This window comes from Panulirus ornatus, chromosome 2 (genome assembly GCF_036320965.1).
Source record: "Panulirus ornatus isolate Po-2019 chromosome 2, ASM3632096v1, whole genome shotgun sequence".
In the NCBI taxonomy this organism is placed as follows: Eukaryota; Metazoa; Arthropoda; class Malacostraca; order Decapoda; family Palinuridae; genus Panulirus; species Panulirus ornatus.
Genome location: NC_092225.1, coordinates 21,986,899 through 22,013,976, shown reverse-complemented (window position 1 = coordinate 22,013,976; position 27,078 = coordinate 21,986,899). Strand labels below are relative to the sequence as shown.

At 43.2% G+C, this 27,078-nt stretch overlaps 3 protein-coding genes across 3 annotated transcripts; all 3 read right to left on the bottom strand.

Moving 5' to 3' along the window:
- Window positions 1-133: 133 nt before the first annotated feature.
- Window positions 134-6,858, bottom strand: LOC139752696 (uncharacterized). Its single transcript, XM_071668501.1, is given in 11 exon segments — window positions 134-691; window positions 854-970; window positions 1,224-1,319; window positions 1,633-1,796; window positions 1,885-2,026; window positions 2,510-2,857; window positions 4,062-4,919; window positions 4,921-5,025; window positions 5,744-5,898; window positions 6,069-6,165; window positions 6,763-6,858. Coding segments are annotated over 11 exon segments (2,580 nt in total). The 5' UTR covers window positions 6,829-6,858; the 3' UTR covers window positions 134-259.
- Window positions 6,859-10,128: 3,270 nt separating this feature from the next.
- LOC139752688 (uncharacterized) lies at window positions 10,129-16,687 on the bottom strand. Its single transcript, XM_071668488.1, has 10 exons — window positions 16,613-16,687; window positions 15,448-15,544; window positions 15,126-15,280; window positions 13,705-14,667; window positions 13,084-13,431; window positions 12,765-12,906; window positions 12,424-12,587; window positions 12,066-12,161; window positions 11,634-11,750; window positions 10,129-10,937 (listed from the first exon to the last, which is right to left on the bottom strand). Exons 1-10 carry the CDS (start codon window positions 16,676-16,678, stop codon window positions 10,512-10,514), a joined length of 2,574 nt encoding a protein of 857 aa, XP_071524589.1. The 5' UTR covers window positions 16,679-16,687; the 3' UTR covers window positions 10,129-10,511.
- A 3,196-nt stretch (window positions 16,688-19,883) lies between these two features.
- On the bottom strand, window positions 19,884-26,573 carry LOC139752683 (uncharacterized). The gene is given in 12 exon segments (XM_071668475.1): window positions 19,884-20,918; window positions 21,138-21,254; window positions 22,107-22,202; window positions 22,782-22,945; window positions 23,034-23,164; window positions 23,301-23,659; window positions 23,995-24,294; window positions 24,296-24,958; window positions 25,163-25,317; window positions 25,484-25,580; window positions 25,998-26,101; window positions 26,513-26,573. Coding segments are annotated over 12 exon segments (2,679 nt in total). The 3' UTR covers window positions 19,884-20,486.
- Window positions 26,574-27,078: the final 505 nt, after the last annotated feature.

Below are 27,078 nucleotides of genomic sequence, written 5' to 3'. Positions count from 1 at the left end.
GGGAAACCACAGAAAGTTTTGTAGGGAATGGGTGTGAGCAGGGTGCTGTGGTTTCGAGACCTTACAGAAGACAACTGGAGAATAGACGTGAATGAATGCGGCTTAGGTTGTTTCTGGTGCTACCTCGCTAACACGGGAAACTATGGACATGTATGGAAAAAGTAATATGTATGTTTATAAATGTCTAGTAAAGACGAACGGAACCATTTACATATACAGAATCACTGTAGTCCGAAATCTTTGATCATCTACCATTCCTTTAGACGGTGTTTGAGGAAGGAGCTAAGTGGATGTGAAGGAGGATCCAGGAGAAACACCCCAGAAAGGCGATGATCGGAAACGACAATTGAGACATTGAATTCAGCCTTCTGGCAGAATCCAGACCTCTCCTGTAGGAGCTGAATCCATTAGTGGCCACTGGATTTCCAGCGTGGAGAGTGTGGGATTCCACAGGGGTGACCTTATGCTCATGTTTCACGCCAGAACTTGAGGAACGAAAAGAGAACTTGTCCTTCATCCTCTGGTTCTCGATGATGACCAGCATGACGATGATGAGGAAGTCAGTGGTGATGAGGGTGACGTACCAGATGTCTATGAGCTTGAGGTAAGCGGTCTTGGGGATGGACTGGCTGGTCTGGGTGAAGAGGGCGGCCAACACCAGCAGCGACGTCAGGGAGATCATGATACGGTCCTGGAACACAGATCGAGAAACTTACTTTCTTGGGTTACCAGCAGACAATCTTTAGACTCGTTAGAAAGATAAATGACTTACAGACGCACGCACAGGTGTATCATGCTATTAAATGGCAGTGTGTATAACTGATAATTTTGATACAAAGCTAAGAGACTATACCGTAAAGTCGTCCAGGTCGAAGTAGAAGGTAAGGTAGCAGATGGCAGCCATGAGCAGGCTGGGCACCACAGCGTTGCCGATGTAGTAACCATATTGGTTCTGGAACACCAGACGCAACTGCCAAAGAACACCAATACAGTACGTGAGGGAACGTAAGAGAGGAGTGACGGGCGCAGGGAAATGAAAACAGGAAAGTTATGGAGTCAGATTAAACTGAATTGTCTTTTATTCTCTTTCTTTAAGCCTGTTCCAAGTCTACGTAACTTCCCCATCAGCTTTTCTTCAACCAGTACTTTCGTCCAGGTGGTGAGGAAACTATGAGTTTCTTGTGGCTAAATAGAGATTGAGTGAGTGGCCCCAACTCTCTTACCTGTACGGCTGAAGACATGTTGCCGTGTGTTGTGAGCGTCTCGTTGACCAGCTCATACTCCAGCAGCCGCCTCTCGCCCGTGAACATCACGTCTTCCTGATGACAAAGAAATAAAGCAAGATATGTAATCAGCCATTCTTATCTTGGAGGGATTAGCGCAATCATTTTCTATACTGAGATGATATTCATATGTACTCTAAAATGGCTCTGTTAGAGTTTCTTTGTGTTTTTGTATAAACAAGTGACTTTTGTTAGTGTAGGTTTCATTCACTGCCTTGAAAAACCACATAAGATTGTAATATACATCAAGTAAATGAAGTTTACGTATGACCTAATGACTCATCAGCATATAACAGAAGTCTTGACATAATCGTACACTCATTAACTCAAAAGTTGATTCAGGATTTACCCGTAAGAGTAAGATCTTGCCCATGGCCTGGTCTGGGATGGAGTAAACCAGAGAACACTTTTGGGTGTCGAAAGGGTAGGCGTGCAGCTGGAACTGACACATAGCTGTTACCGTGTACTGCTGCACCAGTTTTACCGTGCTGTTGGCACCGCTGTATAGTTCATCTGCACCAATGAAAATAAACATGAGTGTTTAAGTCTGACTACATCATCGTGAAGAAAGGCTTTATATTTCATGGTATTTCTGCCTCACCCTCGGAGTAGTTAGCGTCGTCGTCAGGGAGAGGACCAGCATCACGACGAACCAGGAGCCTCACACGTCGCATCTGGAGGTCGGTGGGGCTGTACGTCCCGTCCTTGACCAGGATGTCCGGCAACCACAGCCTCTCGTTCATCTTCAACACATGACACATAACACGCCTATTTTTTTTTCTCTCTCCCTTTTTTTAAGCCTAATGATTAATTATTATTCACATTATACACAACATTTGTTATCGTTTGTTGATATCTGGTGTGGTCTTGGTGTGTAAACATGAAGATACGTGGTTTCTATTTACAGAATACTACCTTGGTCTTGTTATGTTTACACGAACCACGGGATTTCTATTTACAGAGCAGTGGTGTTGTCTTGAAATATTTACATAACACGTGTTTTGCTTTAATGAAGGCTGATTGGTTTTTATACGTTTTGATATAATATCACATTTTTTTCAATTTATTGAGCACTGATGTAGTCCTGATGTATTTCATATCTAACTTAAAATAAAACATTTATTTTCAATGAACTCTAATATTTCCTGGATGTATTTACAGAGTACCTTTCGGCAGACCAGATTTACAGACTCAGCTCAGGATCTCAAACCTTGACATGGACTCACATTAGCCTCGTTGGGAAAGTCTCCTGGACGCAGGTTCTTAAGGACGAGCCTCGCATCTCTCCACATGATGCTCTGGATGATGTCGATCGCCAACTTGAAGCCCAGGATGTCGAACTCCCTGATGGAGGTGATGTCGAGGGCGATCCTCAGAGAGGTGAGAGGCGAATCAAATGCCGGAGGAGCGAGCTCCGAGGAATAGCCCTCAGGGAACATAATGACTTCACAGTTCAGTTCGTCTGTGTTGTCTGGGCAGTCCACTTGCTGGTCGCAGCGTTTCGTCTTCGTGATGCAAGAGCCGTCGCTGCACGTGAATTCCGTGGTAAGGCACGACGTCAGGAGCAACTGTACCTGGGAGTCATGAGGTTAAAATGAAAGGTCTTTGTAATCTCGCAAGGGAACAGAGTTTCCTTCTCTTCTATAAACCAGAGAAAAAGGAAGAAATATTGAGAGTGAGTTTAAACTCGTAGGCATATTGTTAAAAGAATTTTCTCCCCGATACTATGAGTTTTTATTCTTTCCCTTAGGTTGAGACTCGATGGGGAAAATATTCAACCAAAACAAAAGAATGATTAGCTAAATAAAGATGGAGATTCTGTATGTTGTTATCAGTATTCGTTAGGAATATGCAAGTATCATCTATAAAGAAATGCTTCAGCATAATAAAGAAGATAGTGTGATAATTCCCATTCTTTAAGCAGAAAAAGAAAATAGCCTTTTATGAAGGTGTAATATGTTTGACAACGTCTTTTAGGTCTGCGGTCAATACGTTTTTCACAAGCTGCTACCGTTACTCATGGGCTGAGTCCCGAGGACTTGTTACCCTTATCATTTCCTTCCCATTCCGTAGCTCTCTTTTCCTCACCACACTCCCACAAGCCCTCCTACAAAACCCTCTGAAATTCTCTTCGTCTCTCATAACCTTTCACTCAAAGCAACAGTCAAGAGAGATTTTCGTGACTTAGTCAAATGATAAATGAAACAAGAGTCATGATTTCCGTTCTATGTCTCATAGGATGGAGGGAGGCTGATCCTTTTCGTAGCATTGAATACCCTAGACTAGCTGTCACTCGCAAATGGATATGGCTATGGAAGTGTTAGTCTTGTCCCGCACTTACTCAGGCTATACCCCATGCGTGTACACGAAGGATGACCTTTCGTTTAATCGCCTAAGCTTACACGAAGGATGAACTTTCGTTTAATTACCTAACCTTACACGAAGGATGAACTTTCGTTTAATCACCTAACCTTCGGGAATTACAGGATCAGTGCTTCATTTTTAACTAACATTGAGACATCGAAAGTTATTGCCATTTAGCTTGAGTAAACACGTCACTCATGGGCTTATTGCTCCAATGGTTTTGGAAAATATTCTACTTTCATTACAGGAGATGGAAAATACGTTGTTGAACGAAATGTCAATCACGCTGAATATCTGTTGCTTTTATCGTCAAGTGGATGTCACCTGCTGGAAAACAGCTCTCACCACATAGAACTCAAAAGATATTAATGTGGCATAGAAGTATGAGACTGTGGAAGATCTCTTCCCACACACCTGTTCTTGAGCGCAAGTGTCGCCTGTCACATCCCAGGTATGTAGTCCGAAGGGGTAGTCGCTGGGGTTCTTGATGACCATACGAGCCTCCACTCCCTTCTCCAGGCGGCTCTTGATCAACCACGTGTCATTATTCCACGTTATCCTGCTGAGGAAGATCCCCTCGATAACTGGCTTCATGTTGTGGTAGCCGAAGGGCGTATAGAAGCGGTCGAGCTTGGAGATCTGGCAGAGTCCACGAACGTGGAGCTTCGGGGTTGAGGTGAAGTTACACACAGGGCAATTGTGTATGTCGCAGGGGGACGCTCCCCATAGATACTTGAAGTTAATGGCCCCAACAGCAATACACATGTGTTCCTCAGTAGGGTTCTCCCATCCCACAGTTAACTTGTGCCATGATAGAGGCTTTCCATCTGATATCCTTGTCCACCAACCACTCGATAAGTTTCCCTTGAGGCCGTACCAGTAGGCGCTACCCCATGGATCTGCGCAGTGGTTGATGAAATCCTCGACTTGGTCGTAGATAAAAGCATTCTCCTCCTCGCTCGTAGGGACGGCGAGGTCTCCGCTGAAGTAACTACACATGGCGAGTCCCCTGTCAAACTCGACCCTCTCCGGGACGACCATCACCGTGTCTCGTCCCTTCGAGCATATGTCGTCCAGGCTCATGGTATAAAGTGTGGCATCGCCACTCAACTCTAGGTGGGTCATGTTTTCGTCGAACATGTAGATGGGCGACGGTATGTCGCTCCGCACCTCGCAAGTAGTGAAGTCCTTGAGGTCTTGAAGGGATAAAGCCACATCATAGAATCTAAATTCCGCCAGGTCTCCGTGGATGGCCTCGGTAAACATGAAGTCAGGCCGCCGGGTTGTAGTTCTGGCCCAGAAGGAAGCGCCCGCCTCCCAGTATTTTGTTGACCTCGTCGCTCGTCACACCTGGACGACGAATCAAAGCCTCGTGGACCTGGGGAAAAAGGGAAGAAGAAATATGATGCTCTTAATACAAAGGACGAACGTGATCATACGTGGGATGATACACAAGTATAGATGACGAACCAGGTTGGAAAAGATAAGTGGAAGTTATCTGGCAAACGATGGCTATAATCAGTCTATTTTCTTTTCTTGTAGTCACTCACATGGCACGGGTAAATATATATATGCCTCTATCATGGTCATCTTAGGATACAAGGAACATGAAGGAAGAGAAAAAGATGAAGAAATGAATCAGACTTCCTCAGGTGTTCGCAGATCTCACGATCTTAAAGGTGGAAAGCATATAGGAAGAGGATAGAAGTAAGAATCATAACGGTCAATCCTCGTGTTGTCGGTTCTCAAAGAGAAACTATGGGAAGCAGCAAAGATATTTTTTCTTTGGGAACGTGGACGAGAAAGCAAAAGAATAAGAATTCAGATCGTGAGTCACCAAAATGTAGAACTTATGATGGTTTCTGCATTAGGGCATCAGTTGAGGATACGAATGAGTGAACTGGGGATCCATATCTACACTATCAGTAAAGAAGCTCTTACGAACTTGGAGATTATAGATAACACACTTTCCCCGAAAGATAAGACTAGCATGAAGGATGTCTTATTTCTAATATACGCTTGAAATCTAGAACCAAGATGAGAATGATACAAAGAAAATGGTTTGCAACTTCTCCTCTCGCATGGTTCCTACTCACCACATCGTCGAAGATCATGTACTGAGTGTCTTTGGTCATGTCCGCCGACAGACACACCTGGTGCCATGTGAACAGACGAAGAGGGACGGCCATCTTCATAAAGCCCTTGTACTTGCAACACTCCAAACGTAGACTGGACTGAGGCCAATCAATACCTGTAAAATATTACGAATATCTTAAATGGACAAAAACTTAGTAAAAATGGCTAGGCTTAGAACATTTATAATGACATATATTTTCTATGCTAATCTTCCGGCTAAAGGGACGAGTAAGCTCAGCAATAACATTCTCTACTAGGAACAGTCGCCAGTAGGATAGCTCTCACCCAGCATGATCTCCTGGTAGTGGTCGCCAGCAGTGTAGCTGATAATAGTGTTCAGACGAGACAGGTGAAAGAGACGGAGCCTCACACACACCGTCCACTGTGGGTCGTGATGGAGAATGAATCAGAGAGATGGAGGGGTTCTTCGTCGTATTCTCGAAGACTGTTTGTATGCAGAAGCACATGAGTAAGGCATACAGATTGGAAATTAGTCCATTGCTATGGGAACCGTCATTGTAGTTCCTCAAGAAAAATGTATCTGTAGTATATTTCACTAACGGACATAAAAAAGAGAGAGATGGATGAGTGGCATTGATGTCCCTCATCAAATAGTGTACACTAGCTTCACTGCATCGACTAAGGGAGTGAGTGATGACGCAATGAAGAGATGGACTCACCATGAAGAACATAGGACGTCAAAAAAGATTCACCACCTGTATACTTTCCACTGTCTTCCATCATGTTGTCATAGCTACCTATTTAGAGTTACTTTTGCGAGCTGATTCCCCGTAAAAATCATAACCAGCAAATAATAAGTGATAATCAAATCTGGGATGTCAGGTGGAGAGAAAACACATCGACCTCTCCTCAATGTTTTGAAGTTAGGTTAATGATCATAACAGTCTGGCGGAGGAGGTTTCCCGAAGATTCCTTTGACTGGAAAGACAACAAAACCATCAGTAATACACCTCAATACCTGTGGCAGGTCTGGCAGGCCGTCTTCTCCACTGTCAATGTAGCTGTTATTTGAAGCCACCTCCATCCTCTGCAGACGTATGACTGCCACATCCTCGGTCACTCCTGAAGGAGAACGTATATGTCTCACACTCCCGACGCATGACAACGCCATAGCATCCGTATTTACTCATATAATCCCTTGATTACTCACTGAAGTCGTTAGGGGAAGAGGTACATGTAAGGTGTTTGTGAACTACGTATAACAATGCCATAGCTTCCGTAATTACTCATATGATTACTTAAGACGTTAGAGGAAGAGGTATACATGTTTGTGAATTCGTAACAGGGATTGATATTTCAAAGGAGAAGCATATTCAAAGTCCACAGTATATATGCAGCAGACAGGAGTCTATGCCGTCAGAGACAAAGTTGTGTTGAAGACCATTCTAGATAAGCAGTTGGCTTTAAAATGTCAAAAATAAGAGACACATTAAAATCTCTGTGATTACTTAACAGGGACTATGATTTCAATGTTAGGGCTATATTGAAGTTCTTTTTCTAATAATATAACAGCTCTTTTTCCCCGCTCGTGTCATCTATACCTATCTGTTTTTCTTGATCGGAAGCCTGTTCAGATCAAACAGAGGAAGTACGTGACATTCACCTTGAGGGATGCAAGTCTGCAAGACGATCAAGATGTAGGATACAGTGGCTCCTGGAGACATTGCTTCTACAAGAAACTGCAACATCCAGGCTTGAGCATTGTACCTGAAGCAGAAGGTAGGAAAGATATCAACATATACAAAAAAAGACTCGGTTTCTGAACAACTCAAACAAATATATTACATATAACGAATAAACATTTGATGATTATCTCAATAGGAAATGAAAAAAAAGATGAAAATTTCTAAAAATTCTCTGAAAAGATATTCTCTGTGTTCCAGATATTATCTTGATCAGAAAATCTATACAGCTGATAGAGAATGTATGCTAATACATTTTTTTGGCCTACAAAAAATGATGTATTTTAGATTTATGACTCAGGGATATTTGAAGACTATAACGAGCTTAGTCTTCTATAAGGATAAATCAAATTGATATATTGGAATGGCTATGTGGTAGACTACGTTGAAAATCTATACATATACGACGTGACTTTCTCTTTCATAGATGCTTTCTCTGATATTGTGTTTCTGTTACAGATTATTAGTAACATTAGCAGTGAGAAGGAATTATAAATGCAGGATGATCAAGGTCTCAGCTCCCTAAATGTGAATTCATTGGTTATCTTTATTTCTTTTTTTTTTTTTTTACATATTTTTCATCTTCCATTCATCTCCAAGAAAATTTGATTACAGTGGGGTCCAAGATCTGCAATTCCCTATTTGTAGAATATGTCTATATAAAGGAACTGGTTATCTTTTTGTATGCAACTATTTTTTTTTCTCCTATTCCATCCTATTTTCCTTTAAGGAATGAAATTGGCTGAACTTGGTAATCTTCAACACCAACCATATCACATCTTCCAGTTTTATATCTCTAACCCTTATTAGTCCATCAGACACTCCTTATCGCACCAGATACAGACGAGCATCCTCACCCTTATCTACACGCTAGACTGAACTCTCTGATAAGGTCATTGAAGGATTACAAAACTGGGACCATCTACTCAGTCAGCAGCTCCTCCGTTCACTCTAAGTTCCCCCACACTAGAACTGTCTCTGGCCGAGGTTTGTTAGCTCGTCTTTTCTTACCTCTACCCAGTCCAGTACACCGGTCAAGTGAAAATAAAAACCCACTACGAACGAGGGAAACTCAGGAGAGGATGATGGTGTACACTAAACTCAAAATAGATATCAAACCTCGCCAGAAAAAAAAAGAAGAAGAAAAAGGAACACTGTTGAACTCAAAAGTCTCTCTCTCTCTCTCTCTCTCTCTCTCTCTCTCTCTCTCTCTCTCTCTCTCTCTCTCTCTCTCTCTCTCTCTCTCTCTCTCTCTCTCTTAAGACACAGAATAGAACAAAATGTGTGACAACTTCGACAGCTCTGCCATCTCTTCATACTGCGTTGCGTTGTAATAAATGACCACTTTAAGAATACGTGATGTTCTTTTCTTTTTTTTGTTACTTTACCTTACACACGGTAAACTGCTATATGATTCACTTTCATCCTTGAACAACCGTTCTGTGGTCGCATAGAGATAGATGTATATATATATAAATCATGTGAGAACGCTACATATGGGTGTTATCATATCACTAGCATCATCAGATTCAACAAGAGTTACTCCTCCTTGTACACAGAACCACAACTTTCATCCAGTGTGTTCATCCCACACGGAACGTATGATACTGAAACGTGACCAATAGAGTTGGGTAGGCCTTACGCGATCGGGAAGAGATTCGAGTTGATTCCAGCAGAGACGTTGATCGTCTGTGGAGGACTGGAAGGAGAAAGAGGCAGCTCCCACGATCTGTCTTGAAGGACTCACGTCCCTCCAATGGGCCACAACGAGTGAAATCAACGCTGAACGTTCAGTGCAAGGCTGGGTGGGCGGGGTGATCATTCTGTGGCCCGCTGATTGGTGGCAGAACATGAGTGACGACAGTGGGAAAAAGAACTGTGATTGGTTGACTGGTGAATAGTTGAGCTTGCTTGTGAAGGGATACGTCATATTAGATCAAGTAGCAATATATCTTTTGTATTTCTTCGATGGTTTTTTTGAATTTGTATGATTAAACATGAGGCGCACAGCCTCCGTGAAACTTGTAGTACAGCATATATTGAAATCATTGTGAACTATATATATATATATATATATATATATATATATATATATATATATATATATATATATATATATATATATATATATATATATATATATATATACTGTTTCAACATATCTTTTATATTATATTTTCATATTTCGTAGTTATATATTTTCATTCCTAAAAGGTAAGAACATAATTCAAAAGGCTTTCCTTGAACTATGAGATTGCTCAACGTCCACTTATGCAATTTCCATGTCATACTGAAAATGGGAACAGATTCCAACTTCTTGACAGTAGCAAAAGTAGTGGAATAATACAACCAAAACATTTATGAAGAGAAACCCAAACTTTTCAGTCAAAATTTCATTAATTTACATCTCCTACATTTGAAGCAACTCTAACTTTAGAAAAATAAAAAGAAAAATACTCAAGACATCCAAGAATATATTTCCTGTTGTTGAAAGGGTTTAACTTTAGTAAAGATATTCGAAGAAATATACATATATACATATTTTGTCATGTTACGATACAGAAGGTGTCATTTTCAAGACCGTATAACATTTTCCTTAGAAAGGAACGTAATCACCTGATACGAAAGGTATTCAAACAGTCTCAATCAAACTCTTATACATTGGTCAAGTTTCTCTTAATCTCTTAAACAAGGAAGTCTACACGACTTTTTGAAGGTTAATGACGACATATTTGAGATGCGAGCAATTTTCTTTTTTATCTACAGTCATAATGAATTGTTCTCTTAAGCTACAGATATACTATCCTCGACTCCCTGCTTCTCATTAGTAACTGCATCCATATATTCACTATCTGTAAGGCTATATGGGTCATATATACATATCTGCATAGGGTGAGTGTATATTGGGTTCTTTGCTATCATTTACGATTCCTAGACTGAACATAGTCTCTATTTCAGTCGATACTAGATATAGTTTCAGTGACAGAATTCTAGTCTTTTCGTATCTTGCCGGCGATATCAGTAACTATGAGTTTGTGGGAGACAGATAGAGGTGTAGGATGATCCAGGTGAAGCAGCCTAGACTGGCCATCAGAGGGAACATCAACTGAGACATTGTGTTTAGCTTCTTGGCAGCGGTGAAGCCGACCCTCCGAGGGCTGAAGGCCTTTCCCGTCGCTGGATTCCCATCAGAGAAGGTGTTCGATTCCACTGGAGCCACCTTAAATGCGCTTCTCTTGCGAGAGGTAAAGAACTCGGTAGGGAGTTTGTCCTTCATCCTCTGGTTCTCGATGATGACCAGCATGACGATGATGAGGAAGTCAGTGGTGATGAGGGTGACGTACCAGATGTCTATGAGCTTGAGGTAAGCGGTCTTGGGGATGGACTGGCTGGTCTGGGTGAAGAGGGCGGCCAACACCAGCAGCGACGTCAGGGAGATCATGATACGGTCCTGGAACACAGGTCGAAATATATATTCAGCACCAATTCTGTGCCTCAGTAACGGAGCTTCGGCATTAAAAGACGGCGCTGCAATCAGTAGGAGGGATAGCATTAACTATTTTGAAGTGAGAAGGTCTTTAACTAGACTCTATTACTTTTAAAAGGTTTATCAATAACGAGAGAATGCCTTTGATGGATTTCAACCAATGGGTGGTGTTGTGAGTCTAGCACACTGGAGTGTCATTCAAATGATCCCTGGTTCGAATCCTCATGCAATAGTTTAGGATAAAGAATCAAAACCTCGACTTCGTCTCGAATCAAAACCTCGCTGTGATACTTAGTCTCGATTTAGTACAAAATCTCACCCAAGTGCTGGCTGGTTGGGTTACCCTTATGCTCATTAGATGGCTGTATGATGACGTAGGATCACATCAACCGTAGAAAACATGGTTTGGTTAGGTTAGATAACCTTGGTCCAGTTGGTGGCGTAACGGTCTAACTCACTGAGTTGTCATCTAGATGATCCTGGGTTCGATCCCAGGGGCATGAAGTGTGTACAGTGTACACCTAACAAGTACCATAAAAGAAATATTCAGTAAAAGAGAGAGAGAGAGAGAGAGAGAGAGAGAGAGAGAGAGAGAGAGAGAGAGAGAGAGAGAGAGAGAGAGAGAGAGAGAGAGAGAGAGAGAGAGACACGACGCCATACCGTAAAGTCGTCCAGGTCGAAGTAGAAGGTAAGGTAGCAGATGGCAGCCATGAGCAGGCTGGGCACCACAGCGTTGCCGATGTAGTAACCATATTGGTTCTGGAACACCAGACGCAACTGCCAAAGAAAATGGAGAGCAGTTACGACACAAACACCACGAAAATGACCATGAAAACTTTGCTGTCCGGGTGTAAATAGTCACTTGATTTACCATTCTCCTCTTGCGACTTAGATTAGTAAATGTTCAAAGTTTATGAAGAAGAGGAACAGCGTCTTGAGATCTTTTCTTTCCATCTTTTCATCCACCTCTCTCTCCCTCTCTCTCTCTCTCTCTCTCTCTCTCTCTCTCTCTCTCTCTCTCTCTGTTCGTGCACTCACCAGACGCACACCAGCATTAGAGAGCACACCTCACCTGCCTTACTCAGCACCTACCTGCAGGGCGGCAGACATGTTGCCCCGTGTGGTGAGCGTCTCGTTCACCAGTTCGTACTCCAGCAGCCTCCTCTCTCCCGTGAACATCATCTCCTCCTGAAGGTAACGAATAACTTCAGTTATCGTGACGAAGTTACGACGACCTTATGACGAAGTTAGGGGGGAACTTATCTCTTTGCACATACACTCCGTCGAGGGGCATCAGTGTATGACAGACTCAAAGCACTGATTCATAACCAATACTCCGTTATATCAGACATATAAGCCACTCTGTTATACCACTGGCACCATTCTGTTATATAACAGCTACTTCTACTGTATCACAATTATCTAACACCTGAGTCAGAATTCACCGTACCTGTAGGAGTAAGATCTTGCCGATGGCCAGGTCTGGGATGGAGTAAACCAGAGAACACTCCTGGGTGTCGAAAGGGTAGGCGTGCAGCTGGAACTGACACATGGCTTTGACTGTATACTGCTGCACCAGCTTCACCGTGCTGTTGGCACCGCTGTAGAGAAAATCTGCATCGATGAAAACGATGCATGTGGGTTATTACAATCATTGTACCTAGTTATCTTTCCTTCTCAGTTATCCACATGCATTGGCTGAGCACTCCGTCATATATCTGATGTCATTCAAAATGCATCGTTACTTTTTTTTTTTTTTTCGTCAGGCGAAGACGTTGCTCTCTGCCTCACCCTCGGAGTAGTTAGCGTCGTCGTCAGGGAGAGGACCAGCATCACGACGAACCAGGAGCCTCACGCGTCGCATCTGGAGGTCGGTGGGGCTGTACGTCCCGTCCTTGACCAGGATGTCCGGCAACCACAGCCTCTCGTTGACCTAAAGAAAATGACAGACACAAGTTTCGTCTCATCTCCTGATCATTCTAACACACTTTTCTTTTGTCCTTCATGATATATCAAAGTATAAAGGATGTTAAAGTATCAAAAGTTTGACAAAATAATACAGGCGGTTAAATATTTTTTGGGAGGAGGTGGAATTTTTGTACCTGCTTACCTTAGCTTCGTTTGGGAAATCTCCTGGACGAAGATGCTTAAGAATCAGCCTCGCATCTTTCCATTTAATGCTCTGGATGATGTCGATCGCAAACTTGAATCCCAGTATGTCAAAATCCCTGACGGAGGTGATGTCAAGGGAGATGTGGAGTGACATTAGTGGAGCATCTACCGCCGGTGGAGCGAGCTCTGCAGAGTAGCCCTCAGGAATCTTGATCACGTCACAGTTCAGTTCATCTGTGGTGTCTGGACAGTCCGCCTTCTGGTCGCATCGCTTGGTCTTCTTGATGCACGAGCCGTCACTACACGTGAAGTCACTGGTGTCACACGACGTCAGCAGGAGCTGCACCTGTGGACAGCCAAGTCGACGTCAGCTCCTGCTGAATAATTTACACATGTTTTTTATGAAATCATAAAAGAAAATAAAAAGTCTTACTTTGAGGTCCCTTTTTTTTTTCTGTAGTTTTAGATTTTGCTCTGATGTATCCCAAGCGACACTGAGGGTAAACTAGGCAAGTAAAATGATCACACAGACAGTTAGGTAGTAGTACAACAGGTGTTCTTACATCATCCAACAGTAGCCATCCCCCGATGTCTACTTGGCGGAACCTGGTTCACGCACCTTTTCCCGGGCACAAGAGTCGCCCTGGACGTCCCAGGTATGGAGGCCGAAGGGGTAGTTGTCTGGGTTCCTGGCGACCATGCGAGCCTCCACGCCCCTCTCCAGGCGGCTCCTGATCACCCACGTCTCGTTATCCCAAGTGATCCTGCTCTGGAAGTTCCCCTCGATGACCGGCTTCATGTTATTGTATCCGTAGAAGGAGTAGAAGCGGTCGAACTTGGAGAGCTTGCACAGTCCCCGGAGATGGAACTCTGGCGTTGTCGTGATGTTACATATCGGGCATTGATGGATGCCACAGGGGGACGCAGCCCACAAGTACTTGAAGTTGATGGCACCAACAGAAACACATTTATATTCCTCGGTCGGTGTGGCCCAGCCTACCGTAAAGTTATGCCAGGTCAGTTCCTTCCCATCCGATATAGTGTACCACCAGCCACTCGTCAAGTTGGCCCTGACGCCAAACCAGAAGGTGGTGCCCCAGCTATCGGCGCAGTAGTTGTTGAATTCCTCAAACTTGTCGTAGATGCCTAGGTTTTCCTCTTTGTTCTGTGGCACAATCAGGTCTCCGGTGAAATAGCTGCACATAGCCAAGGCCGTGTCGAAGTCAATCTTTTCGGGGATGATCATAACCTTATCTGGCCCAGAGGTACAGAGGTCTTCTAAATTTGTCTCATAAAGTATGGCGTCCCCATTCAACTCCAGACTGGTCATGTTCGCATCAAACATATAAAGAGGAGGGAGTATGTGACTCTGTGGTTGGCACGCAGCATAAGCCTTAATGTCCTCGAGTGGCAGGGCAACATCAAAAAATTTGAAGTCCGCCAGATCACCGTGGATAGACTCGATGAACACCATGTCAGCGGCTGGGTTGAAGTTCTGGCCTAAGAAGAAGCGACCGCCTCCTCGTACTTTGTACAGTTCTTCGCGTGATATGCCCGGACGACGGATCAAGGCTTCGTGAACCTAAGGAGACAAAGAAATCTATAATGAGTCTGTGCCTGTGGTTCGTTCCGCGGATCTGATGTCACATCTCGTAGAAGTTTTGAATCGGGAACCGAAGCGCTTCGAATCAAGGCCTCCAGAACCTTAGGAAACAAAAATATTTATGATGATTCTGTGCCCAATCGTTCCCAGTGATTTACATCACACCGCGTACATGTTTTAGATCAGGGAAGGAAAGTCTTTAAATCTAAGATAAAAGATATGAGGAAAAAGTGGAAATTTTCTTGCGCTTGGACTCTAACCTTGTCTCTTTAGAGTTTCGTAACATAGCCATAATAGATTCTAGGAGAGAGAGAGAGAGAGAGAGAGAGAGAGAGAGAGAGAGAGAGAGAGAGAGAGAGAGAGAGAGAGAGAGAGAGAGAGAGTTAGCATAAATCTAAGAAGACATGGCTACTCAACTGGTGAGGTTTTTTACTCACCAGATCGTCGAAGATCATGTACTGGGAATCCTTCGTCATGTCCGCTGACAGACACACTTGGTGCCACGTATACAAGCGAAGAGGGACGGCCATCTCCATAAAGCCCGAGTACTTACAACACTCCAGACGTAGATTGGACTGAGGCCAATCAAATCCTGCACAGAGTAATGAAAACATTCTAAAATCAACACCACATCTCATGACTTACATACGTCTACATTACGGATACAGTCTTTTGCGACAGCCAATACACACCTTGAGATGGAGATCAAGTCAAGGTGGAGAGTATCCGAGGCAAGGACATCAGTGGAGCGTAGCTTACCTAGCATGATCTCCTGGTAATGCTCCCCAGTTGTGTAGCTGATGAGGGTGTTAATACGAGACAGATGGAAGAGTCGAACCCTCACACACACCGTCCACTGCGGGAGGTGGAGGTGCGTAAACACAGAGGCAAGACACATTGCAAAGGAGGTGAATTACAACACAGTAGCTACATGATGAAGTTGTCTGTCAAAGGATAGCCTAATTCTATCTGCATTTTCTAATCTAAATAGATGGGGTTATGATGGAACGGTAAGAAGGCTCCCACACCCCACCTTCCACAACCATGATCATTATATATTACGTGTTCTCACAAGAACTTAAAGGAAAGCCATTATACTTTGCAAGGCATTTTGATATACATATATTTCAGTATTTCTTTTCCTCTCAGTTGTTCTTTATTTACAGTACAGGCATCTCACATACAGAGAAATGTAGAAATAGTGAAAGTGTAGAAGTGTGCTACATAACGAAATATTCCCTACATATTGCAACCAATTATCTCATTTATATATACATATATGACCTTAGCGACCTCCACATTATACTCACATGAAACACGTTTCCCACAAATATATTGTTCATTCATGATGATGGAAAACATGAAACTGAATGTCTCATTTCTTTTCATCTAAGACATTTTTTTTTAATAGTTTGATAGGAAAGAATTACCCAGTGTATTTCCTGGGTTATGAATAATTTTCTTGATCATCAGCCTCTTTTTTTTCATGAATTCTATATGGGTGATCCTCCACTGAAAACTCACCATTGAACATATTCTCGTGTCACATGAAAAGACTCACAAGTGAATGTTTTGTTGTATATAGATACCAAAAGGTGGCTCTTGAACGAGGTAAATAGATAACTTTTACTAGAACTGCTAAAGAATGGTAATTACAAGCTGGAATGGATGATTTAGAACCAACGAAAGAGGGACGATATAATAATGATATTATGACTGCAGAACTTAAACTCGCACAAACCTTTTGCAAACACATTAAAACCACAAATTCATCCGAAACTAGAAATGGAAAATCATTCTTTCCCCTCTATCCGGGAGGGTAGACAATCAATTCATAGATTCGATGAAACAAGAGGACACCTGGCTGAAGGAGTGTGTCTAAGGCGAAGTTAGAACAAACAGCGTTAGAGGACTTACATCTTACCTGTGATAGGTCTGGCAGGGCTTCCTCTCCACTATCAATATAACTGTTTGTGGAAGCCATCTCCATTCGCTGGAGCCTCACCCCAGTCACATTCTCCGTCACGCCTTGTGTTAAAAGAATGAAAATTCAGCTCCTGAACTTCAGTAATAGGACATGATACTTACCAGTATGATAATTATGATTATTCAATAGGCAAAGATGATACTGAGCAGAAATATAGAACATTTTGGGACTTAAAGATCAAAAGTTGACATAGCCAACATCAGATCACACCTGGTAACAAGCAGGTCTGCAGGAGAATGAAAGTGTACAAGGCAGTAGTGATTCCTGGCGACATGAGAGGCGCTGGAAGCCAATAGACCATTCATATACCTAAAATGAAAGTAAGAAAAAATTAGGAAAATTGTTGACGGCTTCTGAAAAGCGAAGGAAAAACACGAAGATGTAATGAAATTATCTCTTCCTTTAAATGTGCAAGAACGATAACTGCTTTCATATGTTTTGGCCTGGGGAGGGGGGGGGGGTGTGTCTAAGCATGCAGGAGGGTGAAAGGCATGCACGGGATAGATTGAATTGGAGCAATGTGGTATACAGCGGGATAACATTCTGTCAATAGACTGAACCTTGTCAACTCTGAGAGAGCCTATTGTAATCGTTCACATTAGTGAACACATTCGTAAAGAAAAAACGAAAAGGAAAAAATGGGGAAAGAATATCAGTAAACAGAAGAAACATATGTGTCACTAGAAACTGTTAACATGAATAGCCATCTTTCAAACAAAATCACTTTCGGGTAACCCACACACCGATCCCTTAATGTTACCTCCACTTCTTAGAAATATACATTCTCACAATTTGATATAAGATAATCTCTTATCGAGATTAAAGGAGAGGGAAATATAACCGCGAGATAACCAGTACAAGTGAAAGCAGGACTTTGGAACCCACTCAACAGTCTGTAACCCTTGTAGACGTTGTCCCTCTTCAGGATAAGCTGACATTGAACTCAGAATATAAGAGAGAAATCCTCATATATTAACAAAGTCTAACGTCTACTTTCAGAGCAGAGGAAAGACTATTTGAAACCATCCATACAGTACTGAATACTTCATAGTTAATCGCGGTAGAGTTACTGTATATGTATATATCATATTATATTCATATTATACTTTGTCGCTGTCTCCCGCGTTTGCGAGGTAGCGCAAGGAAACAGACGAAAGAAATGGCCCAACCCCCCCCCATACACATGTATATACATACGTCCACACACGCAAATATACATACCTACACAGCTTTCCATGGTTTACCCCAGACGCTTCACATGCCTTGATTCAATCCACTGACAGCACGTCGACCCCGGTATACCACATCGCTCCAATTCACTCTATTCCTTGCCCTCCTTTCACCCTCCTGCATGTTCAGGCCCCGATCACACAAAATCTTTTTCACTCCATCTTTCCACCTCCAGTTTGGTCTCCCTCTTCTCCTCGTTCCCTCCACCTCCGACACATATATCCTCTTGGTCAATCTTTCCTCACTCATTCTCTCCATGTGCCCAAACCATTTCAAAACACCCTCTTCTGCTCTCTCAACCACGCTCTTTTTATTTCCACACATCTCTCTTACCCTTACGTTACTCACTCGATCAAACCACCTCACACCACACATTGTCCTCAAACATCTCATTTCCAGCACATCCATCCTCCTGCGCACAACTCTATCCATAGCCCACGCCTCGCAACCATACAACATTGTTGGAACCACTATTCCTTCAAACATACCCATTTTTGCTTTCCGAGATAATGTTCTCGACTTCCACACATTCTTCAAGGCCCCCAGAATTTTCGCCCCCTCCCCCACCCTATGATCCACTTCCGCTTCCATGGTTCCATCCGCTGCCAGATCCACTCCCAGATATCTAAAACGCTTCACTTCCTCCAGTTTTTCTCCATTCAAACTCACCTCCCAATTGACTTGACCCTCAACCCTACTGTACCTAATAACCTTGCTCTTATTCACATTTACTCTTAACTTTCTTCTTCCACACACTTTACCAAACTCAGTCACCAGCTTCTGCAGTTTCTCACATGAATCAGCCACCAGCGCTGTATCATCAGCGAACAACAACTGACTCACTTCCCAAGCTCTCTCATCCACAACAGACTTCATACTTGCCCCTCTTTCCAAAACTCTTGCATTTACCTCCCTAACAACCCCATCCATAAACAAATTAAACAACCATGGAGACATCACACACCCCTGCCGCAAACCTACATTCACTGAGAACCAATCACTTTCCTCTCTTCCTACACGTACACATGCCTTACATCCTCGATAAAAACTTTTCACTGCTTCTAACAACTTGCCTCCCACACCATATATTCTTAATACCTTCCACAGAGCATCTCTATCAACTCTATCATATGCCTTCTCCAGATCCATAAATGCTACATACAAATCCATTTGCTTTTCTAAGTATTTCTCACATACATTCTTCAAAGCAAACACCTGATCCACACATCCTCTACCACTTCTGAAACCACACTATATGTGTTTGTGTGTGTATAGAGATTAAGAGAGAGAGAGAGAGAGAGAGAGAGAGAGAGAGAGAGAGAGAGAGAGAGAGAGAGAGAGAGAGAGAGAGAGAGAGAGAGAGAGAGAGAGAGAGAGAGCTCTGTCCTCAATAATAACGTGGATATGAAATCATTTCACGATTTCGTTGCCCGATGGTACCCGGCAATAAGACCAACATTCATCTCTGGGTGTGGTTGAGGTGCGGCTGTACGAGTGATGGTTTGGTTACGCACAACACTGGACCTTACAGGATTAGCTGGGGGTCTTGCGAGAGATGAGATGAAGACAGAGGCACTTCCCAAGGGAGGGACTTGTTGCTGGTGGAGGCGTTGAGGAATGACTTTCGTGTAGCCAAGCTCTGGAGCGTGGGTTATAATAAGGAACCCCACGTGAACTGGGCGGAGCGGGCTTTGGCAAGTAGACTTGAAGCACATTCACTGGGCGGGGTGTAAATCAAGGGCATTACTGATTGGTGGGAGCGTTAATGACGTCAGGTGAAAATGCCTGTGATTGGTAGATTGATTGGTAGGCTGATGACTGCATGCGAATGTACAGGTTGAAGTGAAAATGGGAAAATGAGGAGAGGACAAGTAAAAACCATATGTATTTTCCAGATTATTTAATGAGTTGTATGAATTGTATATATGGATAGACGAGTAGCTATATAGTTAAATAGATAGATAGATAGGTGTATAGATAGATAGATAAATGGATAGATAGAGAGGCAGATAAATATATAATTGGAAAGTATATTCTTTATGTAAATTTTTTGTAAGCTTACGTATTTCCTCTTGAGTAGATTGTATGTTCTTCAAATATTTGTCAATAAGATATCCTTACTAACTATAACACACTTTATTCATGACTGTTGCATATAGTATTGCTGTCTCCACATGTAGACTAACTTATAATGTAGCTCGTCTACTTCCAGTTGACTGCAGACTGAATTTGGTGCTTGCTCGAGGAATTGGACAAGTTGAGGTCTGCTTTGCACACTGTTGCTTTATGCTTGCCGAATGAATAATACCTAAAGGCCTTACGAGTGTCTGTCAGTTGGACGTCTTTTTTTTTTAATGTGGTATTCATGAGGTGAATATATATCATCTGGAGAATCTAAGAGTTTATCACAACTCCGTGAGAATTTTTAGATTCTCATTGTCATGTAATACCTTTTAAGAGGACGTTGGTGGAAGATCTTACACTGTAATTACAGTCTCATAACATAGATACTAGTTAATGTATGTACAAATTCCCTTAAAGATTGAGTTAGAGTCTCGAAGGGAAACACATTACATAGATATCAAAAACTAACTGAGGAGGGAGACAGATAAAGGTGTAGGATGATCCAGGCGAAGCAGCCTAGACTGGCCATCAGAGGGAACATCAACTGAGACATTGTGTTTAGCTTCTTGGCAGCGGTGAAGCCGACCCTCCGAGGGCTGAAGACCTTTCCCGTCGCTGGATTCCCATCAGAGAAGGTGTTCGATTCCACTGGAGCCACCTTAAATGCGCTTCTCTTGCGAGAGGTAAAGAACTCGGTAGGGAGTTTGTCCTTCATCCTCTGGTTCTCGATGATGACCAGCATGACGATGATGAGGAAGTCAGTGGTGATGAGGGTGACGTACCAGATGTCTATGAGCTTGAGGTAAGCGGTCTTGGGGATGGACTGGCTGGTCTGGGTGAAGAGGGCGGCCAACACCAGCAGTGACGTCAGGGAGATCATGATACGGTCCTGGAACACAGATCGAGATACTTACTTTCTTGGGTTACCAGCAGACGATCTTTAGACTCGTTACCAGCAGACGATCTTTAAACTCGTTACCAGCAGACGATCTTTAGACTCGTTAGAAAAATAAATGACTTACAGACGCACGCACAGGTGTATCATCCTATTAAATGAGAGCATTTCATTGATACAAAGCAATATGGAATCGAAGCTAAGAGGCCATACCGTAAAGTCGTCCAGGTCGAAGTAGAAGGTAAGGTAGCAGATGGCAGCCATGAGCAGGCTGGGCACCACAGCGTTGCCGATATAGTAACCATATTGGTTCTGGAACACCAGACGCAACTGGAAGGGAAAAAGAACAGTAATCTATCCATCTGTCTTTGTCTAGTCTTATCAATATCATTTCATCGCTGCTCTTACTCATACCATCACATGTCTACACCTAGTGATGGAAAGAGAGGATCACAATTATGCTGTAAATGTATAAACATCGTTAATGAATTATTGAAATCTGAGTCACAGAGACTCATCACACACGAGACCCCACATGGTCTGGAAATTTAGCCAACAGCTACGAAGATAGCCGAGTGATGCATGGACACAGTATGTCTCTGTTGGAAATGTGTTCTTCGGCACCACCGTCACATATCATGGTCTCATACACCCAGTTCCTCCTCCGCATTAATTGTTATCCAAAACTAATTTGATTTTGGTAACAGATAACCATTCCGTAAGATTATTTACACATATTATCTTCCATAAAGATTGGGGTAAGATTCTATCATACAAGATACATCGGGTGTTTTCTAGTCTACTGTTGATGAAGATTTTGAGGATCTACAGAAATAGGATGCTTTGAATGTGGTGAATCAATATAAGTTTCACACAGAGGGATAGAGTAAATTAGGGATATGTGATATAGAGGGGGCGACGTGCTTTCAACGGACTGAATCAGGGCGTATGAAGCAGTCGGGGTAAACCACGGAAGGTCTGTTGGTTCTGGTTGTGGATATGGGGCTGTGGTTTCGGTGAGTTACACATGAAAGCTCGATAATAAATGCGTCTGAATGAGGCCTTCCTTTATTTTTTCCTGGCGCTACCTCGTTAACGCAGGAAACGAAAAGCAAGCAGATGCAACTGTGAATTGTGCTGATTATTTGCCGAAAGTATACCACCAGCTCATTTAGTTCCTACCTGCACGGCGGCAGACATGTTACCGTGTGTTGTGAGCGTCTCGTTGACCAGTTCGTACTCCAGCAGCCGCCTCTCGCCCGTGAACACCACGTCTTCCTGATGATAAGTGAGAACTTTTTTAATGTTTGGCAGGTGTTAGGAGATTTGGGGGTCCATACATGCTTTTAGTCGACTACAGGAATGTGTGACGTTTATATACAGGGAGAGGATGAGCGAAGAGAGATTGACAAAGAGGATCTACAAATCAGAAGCGGTGGAAAACAGAGAAAGAAGAGATCAAAAGGGGAATGGAAGAATGAAATATATTGAGCTTTGGGGTATCGGGATCTGAACAATCAGAAGGGGAAAAGTGTGGTTTTAGTAGGCTGCAATGTATGTGAATCCTCTTAGGTAAATCACGGAGTTGTTGATGGAGCTTAGCTGTGGGTTGTGGGCGCTGGTTTCGGTGCATTTTGCATGGAAGCTAAAGAGATGATATGTACAATATGCCAAAGAAGTGATGTCACAGGTTTCAGTACAATTCGTCCCAACAGCGATATCTGATAACTACAACTTAAGGAAGATAAGTGGGTGGGACTCGGGCAAGGAACGAGTTAGTGTTCAGTGGGCTGGACACCGGCTCGTAAAGAATATTGGAATACAACACAGACACCCGGCAACTGAGTCAAAGCTTACCTGTAGGAGTAAGATCTTGCCCATGGCCTGGTCTGGGATGGAGTAAACCAGAGAACACTTTTGGGTGTCGAAAGGGTAGGCGTGCAGCTGGAACTGACACATGGCTGTTACCGTGTACTGCTGCACCAGTTTTACCGTGCTGTTGGCACCGCTGTATAGTTCATCTGCACCAATGAAAATAAACATGAGTGTTTAAGTCTGACTACATCATCGTGAAGAAAGGCTTTATATTTCATGGTATTTCTGCCTCACCCTCGGAGTAGTTAGCGTCGTCGTCAGGGAGAGGACCAGCATCACGACGAACCAGGAGCCTCACGCGTCGCAGCTGGAGGTCGGTGGGGCTGTACGTCCCGTCCTTGACCAGGATGTCCGGCAACCACAGCCTCTCGTTGACCTAAAGAATAGCAAAGATGACCACCACTTTCCCTACGGTGATGGTATTTTGTTACTATACATCATCCTTGCGGTTCGTAGCTCACAAAACTATGCCAGAAGTTGAGGGATTTAGAAAGCCTAAACATATCTTTCACCTTAGCTTCGTTAGGGAAATCTCCTGGACGCAGGTTCTTGAGGACGAGCCTCGCATCTCTCCACTTCATACTCTGGATGATGTCGATTGCTAGCTTGAATCCTAGGATGTCAAATTCCCTAATCGAGGTGATGTCGAGGGAGATGTGGAGTGACATTAGTGGAGCATCTACCGCCGGTGGAGCGAGCTCTGCAGAGTAGCCCTCAGGAATCTTGATCACGTCACAGTTCAGTTCATCTGTGGTGTCTGGACAGTCTACCTCCTGATCGCATCGCTTGGTCTTCTTGATGCACGAGCCGTCACTACACGTGAAGTCACTGGTGTCACACGACGTCAGCAGGAGCTGCACCTGTGGACAGCCAAGTCGACGTCAGCTCCTGCTCTGGAACTTTGTTACTTTGATGGAAAAGTTTTCTTGTGGAAAAACAAAAATGTGAGCAACGAGACTTCCCTTTTGAACCTGCTGTTTATCTCTGTCGTTTTACCTTTAATATTCACTCATATAGTAGTGGTAGTAGTAGTAGTATTAGTATTAGTAGTATTAGTAGTAGTAGTAGTAGTAGTAGTAGTAGTAGTAGTAGTAGTAGTAGTAGTAATTAAGAAGGCTAGCTAGCAAAAGAACAAAAATCTCTCGAGTAACGAAAACATTTGAAACGCTACGCAGGACAAATCAGATCAATTTACCTTATCCTGAGCACATGCGTCGCCCTGGACGTCCCACGTATGTAGGCCAAAAGGGTAGTCACCTGGGCTCCTGACGACCATTCGTGCCTGCACCCCCTTCTCCAGGCGACTCTTGACCAACCACGTGTCGTTATCCCAAGTTATCCTGCTGAGGAAGGTCCCTTCAATTATTGGCTTCATGTTATAGTATCCGAAAGGGGAGTAGAAGCGGTCGAACTTGGAGAGCTTGCAGAGTCCTCGAAGATGGAACTTTGGGGTTGTCGTGATGTTACATATCGGACATTGATGGATGTCACAAGGGGGACGCAGCCCACAGGTACTTGAAGTTGATGGCACCAACAGCAACACACCTGTGTTCCTCGGTCGGGTCACCCCATCCTATAGTGAACTTGTGCCACGACAGAGGCAACCCATCCGACAGCCTGGTCCACCACCCACTCGAGAAATTGGCCGTCAGGCCGAACCAAAATGAAGTACCCCATGGATCTGCGCAGTAATTGTTGAAATCCTCAAATTTGTCGTAGATAGCCAGGTTTTCCTCGGCATTCGTGGGGACGATTACGTCTCCAGTGAAGTAGCTGCACATGGCTAATGCCTTGTCGAAATCTATTCTTTCGGGGATGATCATCACCTTATCAGGCTCAGTGGTACAGAGATCTTCTAGACTCGTCTCAAACAATGTGGCGTCCCCACTCAACTCCAGACCGGTCATGTCCGCATCAAACATGTAGATAGGAGTGGGCAAATGATCCTGTGGTTTACATGCGGTAAACTCCTTGAGATCCTGAAGTGATAAGGCGACATTATAGAATCTGAAGTCTGCCATGTCACCGTGGATAGACTCGATGAACATCAGGTCAGCAGCCGGGTTCAGGTTCTGTCCCAGAAGGAAGCGACCACCTCCCCGAACTTTGCTCAGCTCCTCGCTGGTGACGCCCGGACGACGAATCAAGGCCTCGTACACCTGGTGAGACAAAGGAACACGATGGCTTTGAGTGGAAGGAGTTCACACCAGGAAACCAAAATTCTTTAATTCCTTGAATCATATCCTCTTTGCATGATAATTTTTCACATATGGAAGAACAGGAGACATTCTTGAATTCGTGAATCCAAGCATGGAGACTCACCGTGTCAATGGAGGGGCTATGGATTAAGTCAGTTTACTCACCACATTGTCGAAGATCATGTACTGCGAGTCTTTCGCCATGTCCGCCGACAGACACACCTGGTGCCATGTGAACAGACGGAGGGGCACCGACATCTCCATGAAGCCTGTGTATTTACAACACTCCAGACGGAGATTTGACTGAGGCCAGTCAATGCCTGCGTCAGGAAGTATCAGTTACACACAGACGCAAGTGCTGCTTGAGGCCTTATGCATTTATATTGATTGGTACGTCTTCTCACGAAAGCCATTACATTAGAGGAAAGTCTATACCAATGGTCTTTTATAATCATATATGGTTGGCAGAAGTGAGGCAGGTCTTACCCAGCATGATCTCCTGGTAGTGCTCGCCTGTGGTGTAGCTGATGATGGTGTTCAGACGAGACAGGTGAAAGAGACGGAGCCTCACACACACCGTCCACTGTGGGTCGGGGGAGTGGGTTGGTCAAGAGACGGGTCTCACACGTACTTCACACGTAAGAAAAGCTAAAGTACTTAATTTACTCTCTCTCTCTCTCTCTCTCTCTCTCTCTCTCTCTCTCTCTCTCTCTCTCTCTCTCTCTCTCTCTCTCTCTCTCTCTCTCTCTCTCTCTCTCTCTCTGGCCCCGTACATTGCAGCACATCTTTATCCCCAATGGAATTTGACGGTCGCAAAATCAAGATACGTCAACAGTCAAGAAACGAAGAAGAAAATCAGTGTTCCATCCACCTCTAGACTGTAGTCATTGGCCAACCAGTCCAGAGGGTGACGAAGTATTAGCTAATGCTACTACAGACCTGTCGTTCACCTCACCTATTGCTGGAGCACAGTAACATCACAATACCTATACATCATCACCTGTGACAAGTCTGGGAGGGCGTTTTCCCCACTGTCAATATAGCTGTTCGTAGACGCCACCTCCATTCGCTGCAGTCGCACCACCGTCACATTATCCGTGACTCCTGCAGCAGAGAGGGAAAACATGGAAGGAAGACACTAATGCTAAATTCTTCGACATATATTTCGACCATTTTCTCCAGGTTTCTGATTCCTGCGAAGGAAGAAGATGGTCGATAACTGACCTGAGTTAAGGGCACTTTTGCATCACCACTCTTTCCCAACTGCTGGTGAAGTTACATAGAAGATGGAGATACAAGATAAGATAAGAAAACTACGGCCAATATGAGATCATTTCTAAAAGTTACGTTTGATTAGTTGATATTCAGCATTCTTTTTTTTCTTTGATTGCCACAGATGATCATCTCGTTTCAAAAGACAGACACTTCGTTAGGATTATAAAGACTTTACCGATCAACGGATCAACCACTTTTTAACGCTGATTTTACACGTATTTCCCAGGGTTCGAAACCCACCTGGCAGTGTACAGGTCTGCAAGACGATGAGGATGTAGAAGATGGTGACTCCTGTTGACATGGCAGACCCTATGAGCCACAAGTGTCACTCATAAACTAGAAAAATAGAAAAAAATTAACAACTACAGAAAATGGATATCTAAGAATGGAATTAGTTTCTTTTTTTTTATTTTAGGTATATGATAATTGGTTTCATATCTTTTTAGGTAAGAAACAATATCGTTTTTTATTTTAGGTATATGATAATTGGTTTCATATTTTTTAGGTAAGAAACAATATCGTTTTTTATTTTAGGTATATGATAATTGGTTTCATATTTTTTTAGGTAAGAAACAATATCGTTTTTTATTTTAGGTATATGATAATTAGTTTCATATTTTTTTTAGGTAAGAAACAATACCGTCATGTGACTTGCACCTCAATGATATAAAGTTTCCACCTGTTACATAATTAGTGAAGTTGTTAGAGGTATTAAATGTAACACTCCACTTCTTCATCTTTTTGGAAATGATTCACGGTAAAAGATATGAGTAAGACAGCTAAGACTGAAATGTAATCTCGAAGCA